This window comes from Canis lupus, chromosome 10 (genome assembly GCF_048164855.1).
Source record: "Canis lupus baileyi chromosome 10, mCanLup2.hap1, whole genome shotgun sequence".
NCBI lineage: Eukaryota > Metazoa > Chordata > Mammalia > Carnivora > Canidae > Canis > Canis lupus.
In genome coordinates, this window is record NC_132847.1 from 62,940,531 (window position 1) to 62,959,905 (window position 19,375).

The 19,375-nt window shown below is 42.3% G+C and overlaps 1 protein-coding gene across 1 annotated transcript in view; it reads left to right on the forward strand.

The window, feature by feature from the left end:
• Positions 1–13,298: 13,298 nt before the first annotated feature.
• The window catches only part of SLC44A1 (solute carrier family 44 member 1), a 192,410-nt gene continuing 186,333 nt past the window's right edge, over positions 13,299–19,375 (forward strand). Inside the window, exon 1 of the mRNA XM_072842216.1 lies at positions 13,299–13,454. Within this exon, the coding sequence (XP_072698317.1) occupies positions 13,419–13,454 (36 nt within the window). The 5' untranslated portion in view covers positions 13,299–13,418. The remainder of the gene's footprint in view (positions 13,455–19,375) is intronic.

Here is a 19,375-nt window from a genome sequence, read left to right on the forward strand (position 1 = left end):
TATTCCCTAAGGTTATAAAGATATACAATAGTAGAGTTATTAAGAGATTGAGCTTTCAGGTGCACCTGGTTGGCTCAGTCGGAAGAGTGTGCGACTCTTGGTCTCAGGTTGTGAGTTCAAGCCCCACATTGGGTGTATAGATTGCTTAAATAAATAAAGTTTTAAAAAAAGACAGAGATTGGGCTTCCAGTCAGAGTTGTCATTGAATACCAGCTTTGCCACTTATGAACTTATATAACTTCTCCAGGTCTCAGTTATCTCCTCTGTGAAAAAGGAAAAGGGGAATGTGAAGAAATGAAAAATGTAAAAAATGACCTACTTCATAGGTTAATAGTGAAGATGAAAATAATTGAATGTACAAATCTTGGGATACATACAGTAGATAAACAAGTTATTGTTGTCTTTAGATAACAGGGCCACAGGGACTTTTAATGCATTTTGCATGCCTTTTTTACACATCATATATTTTCTAAATTAAAAAGCATCTATTGCCATGGGGGTGCCTGGCTGACTCAGTTGGTAGGGTTTGTGACTTTTGACCTCTGGGCTCATTCAAGTCCCATGATGTAGGTAGAGATTACTTAAAATAATAAAATGAAGTGGTTAAAGTGGCAAATGTTATGTGTACTTTACCCTAATAAAATTTTTTTTTAAAAAAGCGTCTGCTGGGACACCTGGGTGGCTCAACAGTTGAGTATCTGTCTTTGGCTCAGGACGTGATCCTGGAGTTCTGGGATCGAGTCCCATATCGGGCTCCCTGCATGGAGCCTGCTTCTCCCTCTGCCTATGTCTCTGCCTCTCTCTCTCTTTCTCTCTGTGTCTTTCATGAATAAATAAAATCTTTTTCAAAAAAAGAAAGCATCTACTGCTATTATTACAGAAAAACATTATTCTTTTTAAAAGATAACACTACTTCTTTATTGGGGCATTACGTCATATTTCCATCTCTCTCTCTCTCTCTCTCTCTCTGCAACACAAAAGACCCTAGAAATCTCTTTGTTTTTAAGACTTGTAGAAAAATACTAATAGCTGACACTTGTTGATTGCATACTATAACCAGGAGCTTTATAGTATTGTGCCAAGGGTGGGGCAGTGGGAGTAGCTAATGACATATAAGGTGCATTGTCTATAGAGAATTTTCAAAAGTAATCAAGCTTTATCTGCCTGCTTTTTATTATTACCATGTGCCTGAAATTTTGAACAATGTCAGTGATGAAATTGCTCTTCTCTAAAACATCTTTGGTTGGACTACCTTCTAAACTGCTTGCTGAGTTTTAAGAATATGTATATATATTATATTAGATGTATATATATAACCTTATAGATGTTTATTATATAATATGTATATGATACTTATTATATAATATATATTTTATATATACACCTCATATTAGCAAAAGTTTATTACTTGTCTCTTAACAAACATTGTATTCCAAAATAGAAGTTAATCCAAAGAAACCGTACTTGCACAGTCAACCGTGATACATGTAGACACAGCTTCATGGGTTTGCTTCAAGAGTAAGTTCATAATGGTTAGGAATTGTTCAAGCTCATTTAGGGCAGTGTTCCTCTTTATAGCACCTTGGTAGGACACACCCCTACATTTAAACAGCAAGTACAAATAAACAATAACAGCACAGTCATTCAAAAGGTAAAGAAACAAAACTAGATTAATTTAATGCAATCATTTTATGTCACAGTTTGGGTTTTTAGTTATAGTTTAAAACTTCAAACAGGGGGGATCCCTGGGTGGCTCAGCGGTTTGGCACCTGCCTTTGGCCCACGGCATGAACTTGGAGTCCTGGGATCGAGTCCCACGTCGGGTTCCCTGCATGGAGCCTGCTTCTCCTTCTGCCTGTGTCTCTGCCTCTCTCTCTCTCTCTGTGTCTCTCATGAATAAATAAATAAAATCTTAAAACAAAACAAAACAAAACAAAAAAACTTCAAACAGGGATGCCTGGGTAGCTTAGTTGGTTAAGCGTCTGCCTTTGGCTCAGGTCATGATCTCAGGGCCCTGGGATTGAGCTCCCTGTTCATTAGGGAGTCTGCTTCTCCCTCTCCTCCTCCCCCATCTCGTGTACTCTCTCTCGCTCTCTCTCTAATAAATTAAAAAATCTTAAAACAAACCTCAAAATAGTAAAACTGTGAACTGCAAGGTACAATACCTTGGTGAATAAGTGTATATTTTTCACACAAAATACACCTTTTAGTTCTTAAAAATTGAAATTTATTTTTTAATTGTTTTGAAACAGAAAAATAAATTAGAAAATGATTATTAGTGATAATAACTTTGTCACCTAGAGAGGTGCATTAAAAATGACCTGTTCCAGGCATCAAATATGCCCAATACACCATTGTAAACCTGCCAAGTGCTCTCTGCCTTTTAATAATCACAATGCAATGTCGCAGACTAGGACAAGACCCACAGCTAGTAATATGCAAAGCTGGTGATGAAACCCACCTTTGTCTGACTCCAGAGCCCAAGATTGCAACCAGTGTGTCAGGTTGTTTGCATTGCTAACAAGAAAGGCAAAGTAAGGAATAGAAGTTGTTGTGTTTCAGGCTTCTTTTGAAAAAGAAGCCTTACTTCAGGGCAGTTCATTACTTTTGCCTTGAACCTTAGCTCCTAAGATTGTAAATTATCTCTACCAACACTCTCCTAAACAATTACCTAAGGGCCTGAAAGAGTTTATGCACCTTCCCACAGGAAACAATTTACTTTCTTTTCCCAGGAGTAAAAGCCCCATTAAGCTTCTAAATAAGATATTTTTTCCCTATTACCTGGTTGCTTTAATAGATGTTTAATTTGTTTTTCGAAATAACATTAAAATAATATAGAGGACCTCTTTTCAGAGTTCAGAAGAGGCTACACTGATGAACCAAATGGGCTTTCTCAATAGGTTGAGAAACCGGAGGCATTTACGTTCACTCTACATTAATGTGCCTTGACATTTACTTCTTAAAAAGGCTCCAGCATTTCCAGTGTTTTTAAATGCAAAACTGTTCTCAAGCCACAACTTTTAGTTCCATTGCGACATTATCCTTTCCTTTTACCTGAAGTCATGAATGAGCTGTGCTTGGCAATACGTGAAGAAAATTGCTGATGTCAGAAAAAGGACTGGTAATAGAAACAGAACTTTAGTGCTGGAAGTGTTGGGATCAGGTTACTGATGTCTCTCCTCTGGCAGAATTTCACTAGAACTTTCAGTAAGGTGTCACTATAAGGACTTACATCACATGAAGCATTTGTGTGACAGAAAGAGGGGCAGGAAAAAGAAATGCTAAGAATTCAGATTTAAACATTTGTTGAGGAAAAGTTACATTTCATGAAGGTTCTCATACATTTCATGAAGGTCACTCTCACAGTGACCTAATGAAAGAGTTTTATTGATCCCTATTTTATAGACTGGAATATTGCTGTTAGCAGAGACGCTAAGGGACTTGCCCAAGGCCTCACAATTAGTAAATGGCAAAATGGGTATAAAACCCATCTGTCTCAAGTCCAGAGATCTTTCGACTATGCTGTATAGCTGCCTCCTATGCCATGGCCACTTCTGTCCCTAAAGAAAATGCAATGGTGAAGAACATGGGCTATGGAGTCAGACAGCTTGGCTCTAGATGCCAATCCTACCACTTCACAGCTATGGGATGGTGGGCAAATTATTACCTCATAGGTCAATGACAGTGAGTGAGCAATGCCTATAGAATATTCCATTTCTCCTACATTTCTTCCCCCTTTCTGTTCTGTGAGGACACGTACTAGCTAATGAAATACAACCAAAAGAATAAGTGTCCTTTCTGGGCTAAATCAGTGAAAAGTCCATGGGTAATTATCTAATGCTTTCTTTTTTTAAAGAGAGATTTATTTATTTATTTACTTATTTGAGAGAGAGCAAGAGAGCATGTGCAAATGAGCGGAGGGAAGGACAGAGGGAGAAGGAGATATACAAACTCCCAGTGGGGCGGAGGCTGACTCAGGGCTCAGGTCCAAGCCCCTGAGATCATGAACCAAGCTGAGATCGAGAGTTGGCCGCTTAACCAACTGAGCTGCCTAGGCACCCCATTATTTCTTTACTTTGAGAGATTGAAAGACCTGAAGTTTTACAAGATGCAGTTAAAATCCATTCAAACTTCCAGAAATTTGGGTACCTGAATAATTCCATGGAGCAGTTACAACCATCCTCTCCCATCTGAGCCACACACCATGTCATAAATACTGTGAGGGCAAAGGAAACCTTTGTTCTACTAAACCACTTAGATCTGAAGGTAAATTTGTTGTAGCAGCATAGTCCAGTCTGTCTAGATCACTTTTTTTTTTTTTACATCTCATTTTCCTAGTCTCTAAAACAGCCATAATAATTTTTACTTAACTGAATTATCTTGAGGATGAAATGAGACTTTTTATAGGCCATACCTGAATGCATCGTCAAACTAGGAAGAGGTAGGAGGAAGGAGTTGAGTATATGGCAATCTGGGTGAATCACTGTCTCTCTGCTTTTTCCAAAAGTAAAGGAAATTAGACTACATATATGATATTCAAAGGTTTCTTGCCACCAACTCAATATTCTGCTACTCCTCTAAATTTCTCCTTGACTTCAGACTTCCATCATTCAGTTGTTTGACTCAAGTTAATTGGTGACTATTCCCTGCCAAATGCTGTGTTAGGAGATGACCAAGGGGACAGGTCATGAGAAAGGGCAATTTGGATTTTCTCTAAATCCAAACTGAGGATAGGGCATACATGTTCTGGGAATGGAGAGAAAATGATCTGAAGAAACTTGGCATAGTCTCTCTTTCCTACTTTTGAAGAAACCATAAATGAAGCTCTCCAGGAAGGAGTCTAGGGAAGCTGGTGATAGTCATGAGAAGGCCCTTTGGGAAGGGAACAGCATGTCATTTTTGCTTTAGTACTCTTTTAAAATGTCTTTCTATATCCCTGCAACTAGCTGAGGGGGAGTAAGAGAGCAAAGCTGTCAGACCAGCAGCATCTTAATTATGGAGATTAGAAATATTTTATGCAATTGACACAGCCTCTTCTAAATTACATAGTATTAGGGAAAATGACTCTGTCTAGTGCCAATGAAGAAGGAAGAAAGGAGCTCTGAGAAAAAGAACAGGTGGATTTTGACAGTTTGTCCAATAAAATAATAATAGTTGGGGGGAAAAAAACTTTAAAAACCAGACTAATGCTACAATTTTCATTACCTAACACAAATCTCTTAACAGGACTTGAGGGAAGCTGGGAATGACTGCAGCTAAGCTTCAAACTGCCAGTCCAGCCAGACCTCACAGTCTCTGCCTGCCTCTTTTCCTTCACTTTGTTCTGCAGCACCACACTAGGAGGCCAGCTATGGGAACACTTGGGAGGAGAGGAGTTGGCGGTCAAGAGATGGCTTCCTTCCCAGGTAGTCTATGTTCTTTGCTCAGTCAGAGAAATATCACTTAGTTTCCCTGAAGTGGTACCTTGGTATTCTCAAAAAGTTCAACTACTTCCTATGGCCTAGTAATTTCCTGCCAGGCATAGGAGCATCTGGTTCTACAAGAATTGAGGCCCGTCAAGAGCATCCTGAACACTGAATGCTTTGTTAAGAATATGGAGGACTGGGATCCCTGGGTGGCGCAGCGGTTTGGTGCCTGCCTTTGGCCCAGGGCGCGATCCTGGAGACCCGGGATCGAATCCCACATCAGGCTCCCGGTGCATGGAGCCTGCTTCTCCCTCTGCCTGTGTCTCTGCCTCTCTCTCTCTCTCTCTGACTATCATAAATAAATAAATAAATAAATAAATAAAATTAAAAAAAAAGAATATGGAGGACTCCCATCAATCATACTTGGGCATCATTTTGCTGAATTGAGCAGAGGAGTTGATGACTAGGGGCAAAAGCTTTAGCACCTACTGTTTTTATTACTTAATCTCTCCTTCTTCTAGACCTCCCCTCCCTGTAACATATCATCACAGTGAAGTTTTTAAAGGTTCTATTACCATTTTTGCTCCATTCTCTGATCCTCTTGTCTGTAGGAGGTGTGAACTCCAAGGTCTATGGAGCCAGGGGGTAATGTAGATGGGAGAAGCTGGCTCTTGTCAGAAGACACTTTAGAGACCAGTATTAGGAACCATGGCAAACTGGAGAGCTCATAGCAAGATCTCCCATCCCACATACTCTTCCTACAATGTGACATTGATAATTCTTCCGTTGGGGTCAGGTGTTGGTGGCAACCAACATCCCTTTCCTTGAGTCTGAATGGGCTTGTGACTATAACAAAAATCATGTTATGTGCTTTCTGATGCTAGGTTATAAAAGGTAATGTAATGTAGTTTAAGCCTGGTCCTCTTCGGATGCTCACTCTTGGAACCCAGCCACCATCCTGCAAGGAAGCCCAGGTCATAGGGCAAGTCTCCATGTAAGTATTCTGGCTCACAGCCAACAGCCAGCATCAACCACCAGGCAGGTGAATGAAGAAATTCTGAGATGACTCCTGCCCCATCCACTGTATGATTGCAGTGACATGAGAGCTCTCACGTGAGAAGTCCCCAGAACTGTGAGAGATGGTAATAAATAATTGTTGTCTTAAGTCTGATTTGTGATACAATATATAATTGGAACACCCAACAGATCTTATTCATTTCTAAGCCTGTGCCTTGCTTAAGTTATTTTATGCCAGAGAAATCTTTTTATTTCCTCTCTTCACTTACTGAAAATCTACCTGTTGTTCAAGGATCAGCTGAATGCCACTTGCTCCAAGAAGTCTTTATTAATCATGGCTTTTGATAGCGATCTGTTCTTTCTCTGTACTCTGGACGCTTTGCATGATTTCTCCATGATTAAAAGGTCATCTGGGAGGACTGCTTTCCCTACAATCATTTTATAAAAACATTTAACATAGTTTAAAAAACAGTGCCTGGTTTGTCAAAACCACAGCAATGCAGAAGTCCATAATTCAGAAAGTCTCTCTCTTCTGTCTTGCTCTACCTCACCTCAATTTAATCTCGCATCTTCTCCAAAGGTGAATGGTATATTTACCAGCAGAGTGGTATATATTTTTCACAGACTTTATTACAAATACACAGAGACAAACACACAGTATTTGTATAAACAGGATTCCAGGGTGGCTCAGCAGTTTAGCACTGGCTTCAGCCCAGGGCATGATCCTGGAGTCCCAGGATTGAGTCCCATATTGGGCTCCCTGCATGGAGCCTGTGTCTCCCTCTACCTGTGTCTCTGCCTCTCTCTCTCTCTCTCTCTCTCTCTGTGTCTCTCATGAATAAAGAAATAAAATCTTTAAAATAAATAAATAAAATATAAACAGGATTCTATCATAATACTGTTTGGTAAACCTTTTTTAGTAGATGATGTATTGTGGTTATCTTCCCATGTCAGTAAGTACTAACCTACCTCATATTTTTTATAGCTGTAAAATATCTCCTATTAGCTAACCAATTATTTAATATTCTACTTATAGAAATTTAGGTCTTTCCCAATTTTTCCTTACTGTAAACGAGATTGTATTGCTGTTAAATACGTTCCTGGACAAGAAAAGGTTGAACTGAAAGAAATGCATCTTTTAAATTTTGGTATAAATTCTTAAACCCTTTTCCAGAAAGAGGTAACTATATCCCCATCAATAGTATATGAGAGCACTGTGACTTTCTCTGACACTGAATATTATCGAGCTTTTAAATCTTCACCAATTTGTTAGGTGAAGAATGATAGCTTCTAATTTTTTAACTTACAGTTTTATTCCTAGTGAAGTTGAGCAGCATTTCACATTTTATGAGTCCTTGTATTTCTTTCACTGTGGGTTTTGTCTGCTATGTCCTTTGCCTGTTTCTTTCTCTATTGAGTGCTTTTAGGGATTTTTTGGCTTTTACTTTTTTAATAGGAACCGTCTGAGTATTAACAATAGTAAAAATCTTAGTCTGTTCAGGCTGCTATGACAAAATTCCATAGACTGGGTGTTTCATAAACGACAGAAATTAATTCCCCAAGTTCTAGAAGTTGCAAATCCTAAGATCAGGGTGCTAGACAGCATGATGGAATTCTGGTGAAGGCCCTTTCCTGGTTTCATACTGCCAACTTCTTTCTGTGTCCTCACATGGTGGAAGAGACTGAGGATCTCTCTGGAACCTTTTTTATAGTCACTAATCCCATTCTTGAGGGCTCTATCCTTAAAACCCACATACCTTCCAAAGGCCCACCTTCTAAAACTACCACCTTTGGGAATTAGGATTTCAACATATGAATTTTGGGGGACATGAACATTCCTGCTGTAGCAGTGAACATTTTATATATCACTTTGCAAGGATTTTTTATCTCTGTGTTGGGTGTGTTTATGGTAACTTTTGCATCTAGGGGTTTAAAGAGATTTATATAGTTAACACTGTCTTTTGCCAAGGTGTTAGGTTACAGTTTCTTAAAAAACAAAAAACAAAAACCCTTCTATACTTTAAATATTATAAAAATAAATATATTTCATTCCAGATGTTTTACAGAAAAAAAAGCCAAACATTAAAAAAAATCATATAATATTTCTGATAACTCTTCCTTAAGACATTCTAGGCATTTGTAAATGTCAATTTCTGGGAACTCATTGACAAAATGCAGTTATTTGTTGAAGAAATATTTGTGACCTATTCCTGGATACCATCCTCTTTTCTAGTCTTTTGGTACACAGTGGGAACTTGTCTAGTGGGGATAAGAAGAGTTAACAGAGGGAAAAATGTAATGCAGCATTTTTTTTAACGAACAAAATAAATCAATCTCTGTGGTCCTCCTCTGAGCTTATATAGCATGTGGACTCATTCCTCTCATTACATTTAATCTATACTCTAATTCTTAGTTTAAATGTCTTTCCACCTCACTAAAATGTAAACGACTTAAGGGCAAAAAATGTACCTCATTTATCTTTGAATCCCTGGCATCTAGCTAGGTATCTGGCTCATTATAATGGCTCAAGACCTATATTGTTAAATAAATGGATTTCCCTACTTTACAAGTTGCCTCTTTTCCTTCTCACATGAATACTCATAATCCTGTCTCCCTTCCTCTCTTTCCTCACCCAACCACCTCAAAATAAAAACCAATGCTAACTGTATGATGGAAACAGCTGAACTCCCCAAGGACTGATGTTTACATAGTGATATTTAATCAAACATGCTTAGCTCATAAGAAAGACTCAATTAAAAAATTATTGAATAAATGATAACTGCAGATTTTAAAAATGTCATTCAGGAAAGTAATAAGGGAAAAGCTAACCACCACCCCCCAACACAAATTCACAGCTAGCATTTTTAGAGAACTTACAAATTGCCTGATATTGCAGGAGAAATCCACATGAAACCACAAATAAAAGATAGAGTTATTAACACCAGGGAGACATCAACTTAAAGTACAGGCAGAAACTAAGTTGCAGAACTAAGGATTTATAATTCTTAGAGTCTTGCGGGGAACAACGCTGTCTTTTTTTTGTCACACGCCTGAGTTCAGGCAAGCTCTTTTCAGGGGTTTCTAACTTCAAGACTTAACTGGGAGCCTGCGATACATTTCCATCTTCTCAAATAGAGACTTGCTCTTGCCTTTCTGGTAATGAATGAACAGTTACAGCCCTTGGTTACAATTAGTTTTTGCTTCTGGAGCATTTCCCAGGGGTGATATGCCAATGCTTCCAGGAGGAGATTGTGAGGCAGATCTGGAGGCTGGGGCTCTGCTGAAGCAAATGTGCTCTTATGGGATGCGGCTGTGAACACAGTATGTGCTAAAATGTAAATAACACAGCCAAAAGCACCAAATGCCACTTTTTACAAAAAAAAAAAAAAAAAAAAAAGAGGATGATTCTGAGCAGTTACAGGCATACACATACATAGATGCATTTATATTTGTACCCCCAAACCAGCAATCCTGTGAACAATTAGTCAGGCATTATTAAAATCGTAGGAAAGACCAGTGATTCAGTGTTTTCCTTCTGTGAGTGACCAGCACCAAACCCTCCATCTGAAACTGGAAACCCTGGAATTCACTTGGCCAATTATGCAATACTAGACCACTGGGAAGCATTTCTGGCTGGCTCAGCTGGTGATCTGCTTTTACCCTGCAGCACCAAGATTGATAGACCTTATAATTTTATCCTGGTTAGTGCAGATGCTGTTCTTACATAAGTTGAAAAAAATAAAAAACCAAAACAAAAAACCACGCTCTTTCTCTCAAAAGAAAAACAAACTAAGCCCTTCCCAAGTGGTTTGCCTTGATGACACCTCATGGTAGTGAGATCAGTACCTTGATCACTGGCTAGAATTAAAAAAAAAAAAAAACACCTTTCGCAATTTCTGAATTTTCTGTAGCTTTCATTGAATCCTGAACGTGCTTGTTTATGAGAAAGAGTGAAGAAGAGGAACAGCAGTTTGTCCCCCTCTAAATCACTCCTTTTATGAGGCTTCTTTGGGTATGAGGGGGATGGGAAAGAGACTCCTTCTTAGAAGGTACAGAATATCAAGTCGGGAGCCCTTAGTTTCTCTTATGCTAATGACGAGGTATAATTTTAAAACATCACATTCATATGCATATATGATGCATACATACATAATTAGTATATTTACAAAGCCCCTCGCGGAATCTTAGAACTCCTAGTTCCATTAACCCTTCAAGGGAAACCGATTTCATAACAGTCAAGCACAATGGAATGTGTTTCCTTTCAAGTATATTCACCCAACCTCCGTATCTACGAAAGAGACCTCCAAGAAAGTGAAATACATTATTTTTTTCTGAAGCACTGCCACAGCCTGTTACGTATTTATCTGCTTTTGCAGCTCTAATTACAAAATAAGCACTAGCTACTACATGGAATAGCTATACTAGCCAAAAAGATTTTTATAATCTGGGAGAAATGCTCCCATATTGACTCTGCTAAGAGAAACAACTCCCCTTTCCTTGATTATAAAGAAGGAAGACAGATGGCTTCTTGTTTAAGACTGTAATTTTACTTTCAGCCTCCTCCCTCAGTTAAAAACAAGATGTACTTTGAGGCTTTGAGGGAAAATCTCAAGGGAAGGTTTTTTTTTCTTCCTGACTGCATTGAATAATTCAACAAACATTTGAGAGAGCTGAGGGAAATACAAAGAAGAAAATCCTTTCCCTTGTTCTCAGGGAGTTTACAGTCTAATTGTGAAGTTTATAATCAGAATTGGGACGAGAGCCATTCAAGTTTTATTTTTTTCACTTCTATATAGTGGCTTGATGGTTCCTGGTAACACATTGAGGATTTACTAGCCCAGAGGTACGGTGCACCCTTGGAACAGGCTGAACTAGAACGCGGATAGGATGCAGAGGAAGCATTGATGATCTCAAGCAGTACTTGTGGAGTGGAGCTCTACCTACTAGCCGCTTTCTTATCTGATCTTGAAGATAACCCTTCCTGGTCTTCCTATCATCAAGTCACAGGAGACAAGAAAGTGGTTTAGAAAGGTGATTCATCCGCTGTCACAGATCTAGGAAGTGGTATTGGAACACACCAATCAGGGATTCTTCATTGGTCTTTTGTTTGTTTGTTTGTTTTGTTTTTTAGCTGTCTCCAGGTTCCTGTTATGACTTCCCTTGGCTTTCAATGCACATAGGTCAACTGACTTCAGTGCTGTCTTTTTCCCCCTAGACTTGGAGTAATCTCTAAAATTTGCTGTCTCTCATTTGGGTAGGCCTTCTAAAGCCTCACTGCTTTGCACCTTTGTAAAGAAACTCCCCTCCCTCCCCCATTCGTCTTTGAGACATTCTTTGGCAGGATGAAATGAAACCTGTAAAAGGCTTGCAACAGTGCTTGGCAGGTGGTTCTCTTAATTTTGACCCTGATCTTTAAGTTTTATTCCCGCCACCCTTTCACTTGCTTCTTTTCGCCTTTTCTTTTTAAACACTTGCTTCTTTAGCCTTTTTGTTTTTTTTTAAAGGATATATATTTTTTAAAGATCTTGTTCATGAGAGACACACACAGAGAGAGGCAGAGGGAGAAGCAGGCTCCATGCAGGGAGCCGGACGTGGGACTCGATCCCGTGACCCCAGTATCAGGCCCTGGGTTGAAGGCAGGTGCTAAACTGCTGAGCCACCCAGGGATCCCCTTGTTTTGTTTTTTTAAGTAAACCCTACACCAACGTGGGGCTTGAACTCAAGACAAGGTGAAGAGTTACATGCTCCACTAAGGAGCCAGCCCGGGGCCCCTATTCCTTATTGGACGCTATTTCCCCAGGGCTGTACGTCTCTGGAAGGTGGCGACCACGCCTATTCTAACTTGTTGCAAGTCCACAGGGTATTAATGTAGCAATGGGGACTGGTTAAGACCACAGAAGCTGTCATTCTGGTTCACTTCTTCATTCCCAGTACCCATACGTTACTGGGACTAAGTACGTCCTCAGTTAACTCTTTTTAATAGGAACGACTTAATACTGGCTTATTGCTTTTTGCGGACAATCCTGCATACGAAAGTTTCGTTCAGACCAACATCGCTGTGCACTGGGAGACTCGGCGAACCTGCTACCTGTTTCCCCATCCATGGCTCTTTGTAAACATTTTGACCTTGGGGTTGCGTGCATCTTACTAGGCTGTCTCCTGCAAACGCTCAGTTTCATCAGCAAAACGGGGCCAGCAGCAACAGATGCAGGTCTCTCCCCGTCGTCTACCACCCACTCCGTCACCAGGCAAGGTTGAGTGTGTACACTTTCCTCTCGGGCCAAGAAGCCCCCGCGGAAGCAGGGAGGTGCCAGCGGGGTCTTCGGGCTGCGCGCCCAGCAGCAGGGCGAGCGAGGAGTGCACGAGCCTCGCCGGAGCCTGCCGGGTCCGGAAGCGCCACAGCCCCCGGCGCCCTCCCGCTCCGAGGCAGCGCCGTGCCTCGGTGCCACCGCCAAAGAGGCTCGGCGCTGCGCAGGCTCGGACGCGCGCCGAAAGGCCCGGGCTCGTTGGGGCCGCCGCCGCCCGGCTGTCGGCGCGGCGCTGCACTGGGGGCGGGGAGTCTGATGGGAGACGCGCGCGGCGCGGAGGAGGCGGCGGCCCGGGAGAGGGAGAGGGAGCGGGAGAGGGACTGGGCGCGGGAGGCGGGAGGCGGGGGACAGGGGGAGGCGCCGCCGCCGCCGCCGCCGCCGCCGCCCGCCCCTTTCCGCTGGGGAGCAGCTGCAGCAGCAGGAGCGGAGCAGGAGCCGCGCAGCCGCCGCCGCCGCCGCCGCCGCCGCCGCCGCCGGGGGATGTGGCCGGCGCCCGCCCCGAGCCGCGCCGCGTCCTGAGCGCCCCGCCGCCGCCCGAGCCGCCGCCGCCAGAGCCGCCGCCGCCCGAGCCGCCGCGCCGTGCGGGGCCAGGCCGCGCCCTCCCCGGGCGCCCGCCGGCTCGCATGCCGAGGGGCTCCGGGGCGTAGCTGCGCGCCGGGCGCCGCCTCCGGGCTCCTCCGGCCCCGCCATGGGCTGCTGCAGCTCCGCCTCCTCCGCCGCGCAGGTGAGGGGCTCCCGCCTCCCGGCCGCCCGCCCGGATGCCTCCCCCGCCCGTGCGCCCCTTCAGCCCCCCGCGCACTCCGGAGGGCGCCTCTCCCGCAGGTGCCCCCCTCCCGCAGGTGCCCCCGCAGGTGCCCCCGCGGCCGCCTCTGCGCCCCCCCCCCCCCCCCCCCCGGCTCTGCGGGCGCCTTCCCGACTTGGCCTCCTCTTCCCAGTCACACCTGAGCGGCCCGTCCCGCCGCCTGCAGGTAGAGGCGGCCCGGGCGCCTGCCCGCTGCTGTGCCCCAGGTGGCACCCGGTCCCCGTCTTCGGGCCTGGCGCCTCTCCTCCCATCCCCTGGGAGTCTCCCCTTCCCCATCCGCCGGCTGCGTGCTGTGCCCCCAGGCGGGGTGCCCCCCAGCGTGGGCTCTTCACCCCTTTGCCATCTTATTGCGGTGTCTGCTCCATCAGGCATCCGTCCTGCCCCTTGCTCGTGGCCCCCGACCCCGGGTCCAAGTGCTGGAGCGCGTTCCGAGCCCCTCCACCGCCCGCTGCCCGGACCCCAGCGGCCGGCGTGCGCCCCACCCCCCGTGCCCCGACCCGCGGCTCCGCGGCTCCGCGGCCTCCGCACCCGAGGCCCCTGCGGGAGCGCTGCCCCTAAGCCGGGCGGGAGATTGGGCACCTGGGGGGGGACGGGAGCGTTACGGAAACTCCCTCTTTGTTGCCAGTGTAACAGGAGGAAGAGGTGCCGAATTTAGTTTTTCTGTGGGCACTGGCTGAATGTTGTCGCTGAGGGCTGAGATGCAGAGATTTCTCCCAGCTTCCACCCTGCCCCCATCCAAATTTCGCTAACCTCCCTCTCCCTTGCCGATCCGAGCCTTGAACCTGGATGGAAATGTTTAGACAACTGTATAAGGATCAAATGTAATGGAACTTGACTGCTGGCCACTAATAACTGAGAGGACCTGTTTGTAAATTACCTAATTTAGTGGATTAGTGAGTGTATTTACAAATACGATAAAAAGCAATCAGGAATACTGCATCAAACTGTCTGGCGGTGGTGTATGAAAAATAGGCTCTGACAACGCCTGGGATGTAATCTCACAGTTTCATTAGCGTAGAATTTAACTGTGGTCTTTGGTTTGTTTGTTTTGGGGGAGACAAGGGCTCTTGTTTTTGGAAATAAAGGCTGGTTGGTTCTTGGTGAAGAAAAAATGCTAGTTTGGGGAAAAAAAAAAAAAAAATTCCTCCGGAGATCGAGCATCTGCGATAATGCCAGAAGTGTTTTGCTGCTGCTAAATGACTATATATAACTCAGTTTTAAATAACCTGCATACTTGTTCTGAAAATCTGAGATCTGTTAGAAAATGACTAGAATTGCAGATGAATGGAGGACATTTATGTTTTATCAAGTATCCAACCCATTTGTCCAGTTCTTTTTTTTTTGGGGGGGGGTGTTTGCTTACTGTTTTTTTTTTTTTTTTCCCCCTCCCCTACTAGGATCACAGTCAGGCTGATTGGTTTAGTTAGTTAAACCTTCCTATTTAGTTGGAATAGCAAAGAAAACTATGTGTGGTTGGTGGTATGGAGCAGAGGTCGATAGACCAGGGTTTTCATATTAACAGTTAAAGGTGTGGGATTATACAATACCTTTCCACTGGTTAGGGAGTTTTGGGGGAGGGGGAATCTAATTGAGTGCTATTCGTCTAACATTTACTTACATATTATTTTCAATAAAAAGGTGTTTTCATACTGCTTTTCTTTTAAGAGCTGGGCTACCTTACATCCTCTTTTGGTGGTGAAATGCCTTTAAGGCAGGAAATTATTGATAGTTTGTAGATGGCTTGTTCAGTGTGTGAACAGTTAAAATTGGGAGGGAGGAACGCTGGACCAAAACTCTGCTTTAATCATAGGTCTTGCATTTGACTAGCTCCACATCTTACTTTTCAGAATGCTGTCACATACGTTTTCTTTGCCTTTTCCTCCTCTTGTAGTCACTGTTTCCTTCATGCCACGTTCTACAGACAAGATGCATGTCATGCACCCTCAGGGATGCATTTTTTTTTTTTTCCTCTAGATTCCTATAACCAATTGACAGCTGTCATATGCCTTTAAGTTCAGCTTTAGGGACTTGTAGTGTTCAGTGGAGCATTGAGTAGCAGGTTTTGTGCCAAAGAGCTCCTCTTTTTTTTTTTTTTTTTTTCAATTTGAGATTTTGGCATCATTCTTCATTTGTGAAATGTTACCAGTCTACTGGCATTTAAATGCCCCTTTCAGGAGTATTTCTGGTTTTAGAATAATATATCTATATATATTATGTTGAAACAAAATAGGAATGCAACTTCGCATCACTTTGAACCTCTCTTGGAGGCCTCAGTGATAATTTCAGGCAGAATAGGTTTCTTTTCATCCCTTCTACTGGACTGTAAGCTTCTTGAGTATAGGAACTGTTTTTGTTTTCCTCATTTTTGTATCCATTGCAGTGCCTCACTCTTATATACCTTGTACAGAATAGTTGCTCAGCAATATTCAGTAAACAGAATTATGTACACACATTTGAACATCTGGCTGCAAGTAGCATTGAATATGAGTCCAGCCCTGACCCATGTGCTGTTTTCACTTCCATAGGCTGGTTGACTAATTCTACCAAGCTATCCTCTTTGAAGCTCAAATTTGAACTGTTTAAGTTAAAACTGACCTGCCTTTCCCACGTTCCTTCCTATTCTGTCAGTGGTACCATCAGTTTGCAAAATTGAGCAGGATTTTCCTTTTCTCCTGGTGCTCTGCTCAATGCCTATATTTTAGCTGGAGCAGTGGCTGTAACATCTTTAAAAAGCTTGTCTGCAAACTCTAATGATAACCTGCACAGCACATCAAAACAACGTGCTTCGGGGTACTCTGCAGTTCAGCTTAGCTTTTCTCAGTGGTATCGTCAGCAATTTTAAAGCTCTGGCAGGTTTTATCAATGTAAATATAGTACGTTTCCTTTTTGTAGTAGCGATTCACTTTTGAAATGTAATTTATTTTTCCTCCTAGTCTCTTGCTATGTTGTAGACTCTCATGAAAGAGTTTATGGTCTTCCCAACTGTTTCATCTCTTTTAGCCTGTCCTGGTATTATTTTCATTTTCTTGGCAGTGTCTGGATATCATAATTTGCCATCAAAATAATTACCCTGTTTTAGGATTTAGATCAAAGGAAAGTGTCACATTCTATACTAACTTGCATGTCATTGCGGAAGGAGCAAATTATTGGCAGAATAATTTGTGCTGTATCAGTTATGTACATCTAAGAATCTTAAGAATATCTAGTGAGTCAGGGCTCTTATAGAACTCTTAATTATGATTTTTATTAGTGACCACTATGAGTTATTTGCTAATATTAGTAGCTGCTCAAAACAAGCCAAACACATGATAGCCTTTGCCTAAAAATCTCTTTGAAGGGAACATAAAAGTGAGATAGTCTTGAGTTTCTTTTTACAGCACTAATCTTCCCTAAGACTCTTAAAATTTATTCCCAACTCTCCATAATTCGTTTGTTCTGTTATAACCTGACATAATTTCTATTCTTGCAATGTTAAACTTCAAAGTTCACTTGTAAATCTTCAGATTTATGAAATGTTCTTTTCCATTGACAAACCCGTTTGAATGAAGCAGGCTTTCCAAAGATTACTTAGCAAATTGCCGTAAGTCTTTGTCGTTAATGGCTAGATCATTATTTCTCACAGCAGTGCTTTGGAGGCCAGGAGATTTTGCAAGTGCTCTGAAGTTCTGTGTCCTTTGGTTCTAACCTTAGAAATTGTGAGAAAGATAGAGGAGTATCTTTCTGGTTGAACAAACCGCCTCTTGTCTGTCTGACTTTAGGAGAAATAGTGCTTGTCTATTGTCTTGTCCCATGGTCCTCAAACTGAGAGCTATAAATTTAACTGTCTTTTTCTAGCTCTTACATCTTGTCGAGGGAGTAATAAAAAACAGCCAAGTGGTTCACTAATACTGGTTAACTTTTGAGTATGTTAACTGTTCCTTAACAGATTTTAATAATACTGTAGTCTCCATCTATTTTGTGGAATTTGGAGTCAGATGATAAAAATGGTATTTGAAGAGTGTGATGGGATTTCCCAACAGAAACTAAATTGTTCCATTAAAATATGTCCAGGAAAGTAGACTTGGTACAACTAGGGATTAAAAAGTCATGGCATGAAGATGTGTTTTGTTTTGTTTTGTTTTTTTCCTACTTCTGAGTGCTCTGCTGTTAGTATGGAAGACCCACTCCTCAAAATATGTAAATCAAAGTTACTGTTAAAATTGGAAAATAATGTAAAAATGGTAATGCTTTTTGTACAGTTATTTTCCACAGCCATTTTCAGGTATTAATTTCTATAGTAATTCCGAAGTTGACTCTACTCTCATTTTACAGCTGAGGAAATTAGGAGTTGGAGGTTGGGAAACTTGGCTGAAGTCAACTACCGAGTGACAGATCCAAACTTTAACCCTGGTTTCTGGATCGCAGTTCTGTGTTCCTGTGTTCACATGCATGCTTCCCAAATCTTACATTGCAGCTTACTGTCTTTAGAAAAGTTCCACTGGGGCACCTGGGTGGCTCAGTCTGTGAAGCTTTTGCCTTAGGCTCAGGTCATGATCCCAGGGCGCTGGGATCCAGTCTCATTTCGGGAACTGGAAATGGGGCTGGATCCTCTCTGCTGTTCCTCATGCTTATGCTTTCTCTCTCTCTGTCGAATGGATAAATAAAATCTTAAAAAAAAAAAAAAAAAAAGGTTCCACTCAATACAATTCTGAATTAAGGAATTTCCAAGTTAAAGTCATGCCACCATTTTGAACTTCCTGCAGTTTCTAGCTGTGGAACAACATACTATAGCAAAAGTAGTCTGGCTAGAATGTTCCCAGGCTTAAAAATACTACCAAATACTATTTGATGTGTTCATCCTATCATTTAGAAATGTTATTGGCTTGGGAGGATAATTATTTATAAAAATACATTCTCTATTATGCTACTGGTAATTGGTTAATAGCTGTTTTTGCATATAACCCTCCACCCCCTCCTGCCCCCACCTCCCACCTTCCAAGAAGAAAAATATTTCCATGTTGTAACTTTGGCTCAGATTTTTGGGACTTTAGGGGATATCAGAGATAAACCAGTCCTACTGTCTCACTTTTCTGTTGAGCTAAACTAGAACTGAGAAGCTATGAAGTAGTCTGATGTCAGAGAAAGATGTTGTGATGTAGCTGGGACTAGAAGCCTACTCTTAATCTCTTGCTTTTTTTGTAGTACAGTTAATTCTTAATATTTTAAGTCTTATCTTTGCAACCTTGGCTGTATATTAGAAACACTTGGGAGAACTTAAAAAAACACTAATGCCTGGGCGGCTTGATCCATTAAGCCTCTGCCTTCAGCTCAGGTCATGATCCCAGGGTCCTGGAATCGAGCCCTGCATCTCTGCGTTGGGCTCCCTTCTCAGTGTGGGGCCTACTTTTTCCTCTCTCTGCCTCTCCCCCTGCTTGTGCTCTCTCTCTCTATGTGTCAAATAAATAAAATCCTTAAAAACAAAATAAAACAGTAATGCCTGGGTCCTACTCCCAGAGATTCTGATTTCAGTGGTTCTAGGTCACTGCGTGGGCATCACAATTTTTTGAAGCTTCCCCGGTGATTCTTCTCTGCCGCCAAGGTTGAAAACCATGGAGAACATACCTTTATTTAGGTAACTTCATCCCCTCTTATGGTTTCAATTACAGTCTGTATGCTGACAATTCCCAAAATGAATTACTGAATTGAAAGAAACTCTGTTCTGGCCTCTGATCCTAATATCCAGCTGATGACTTAGCACTTCCACTAGAATATCTTAGAGGCAGCTCAAACTCAGCTTGTCAAAAACTGAACTCAAAATTTGTACACACACACATCTTTTTCAGAATCTCTGGTTCACTGAAGGA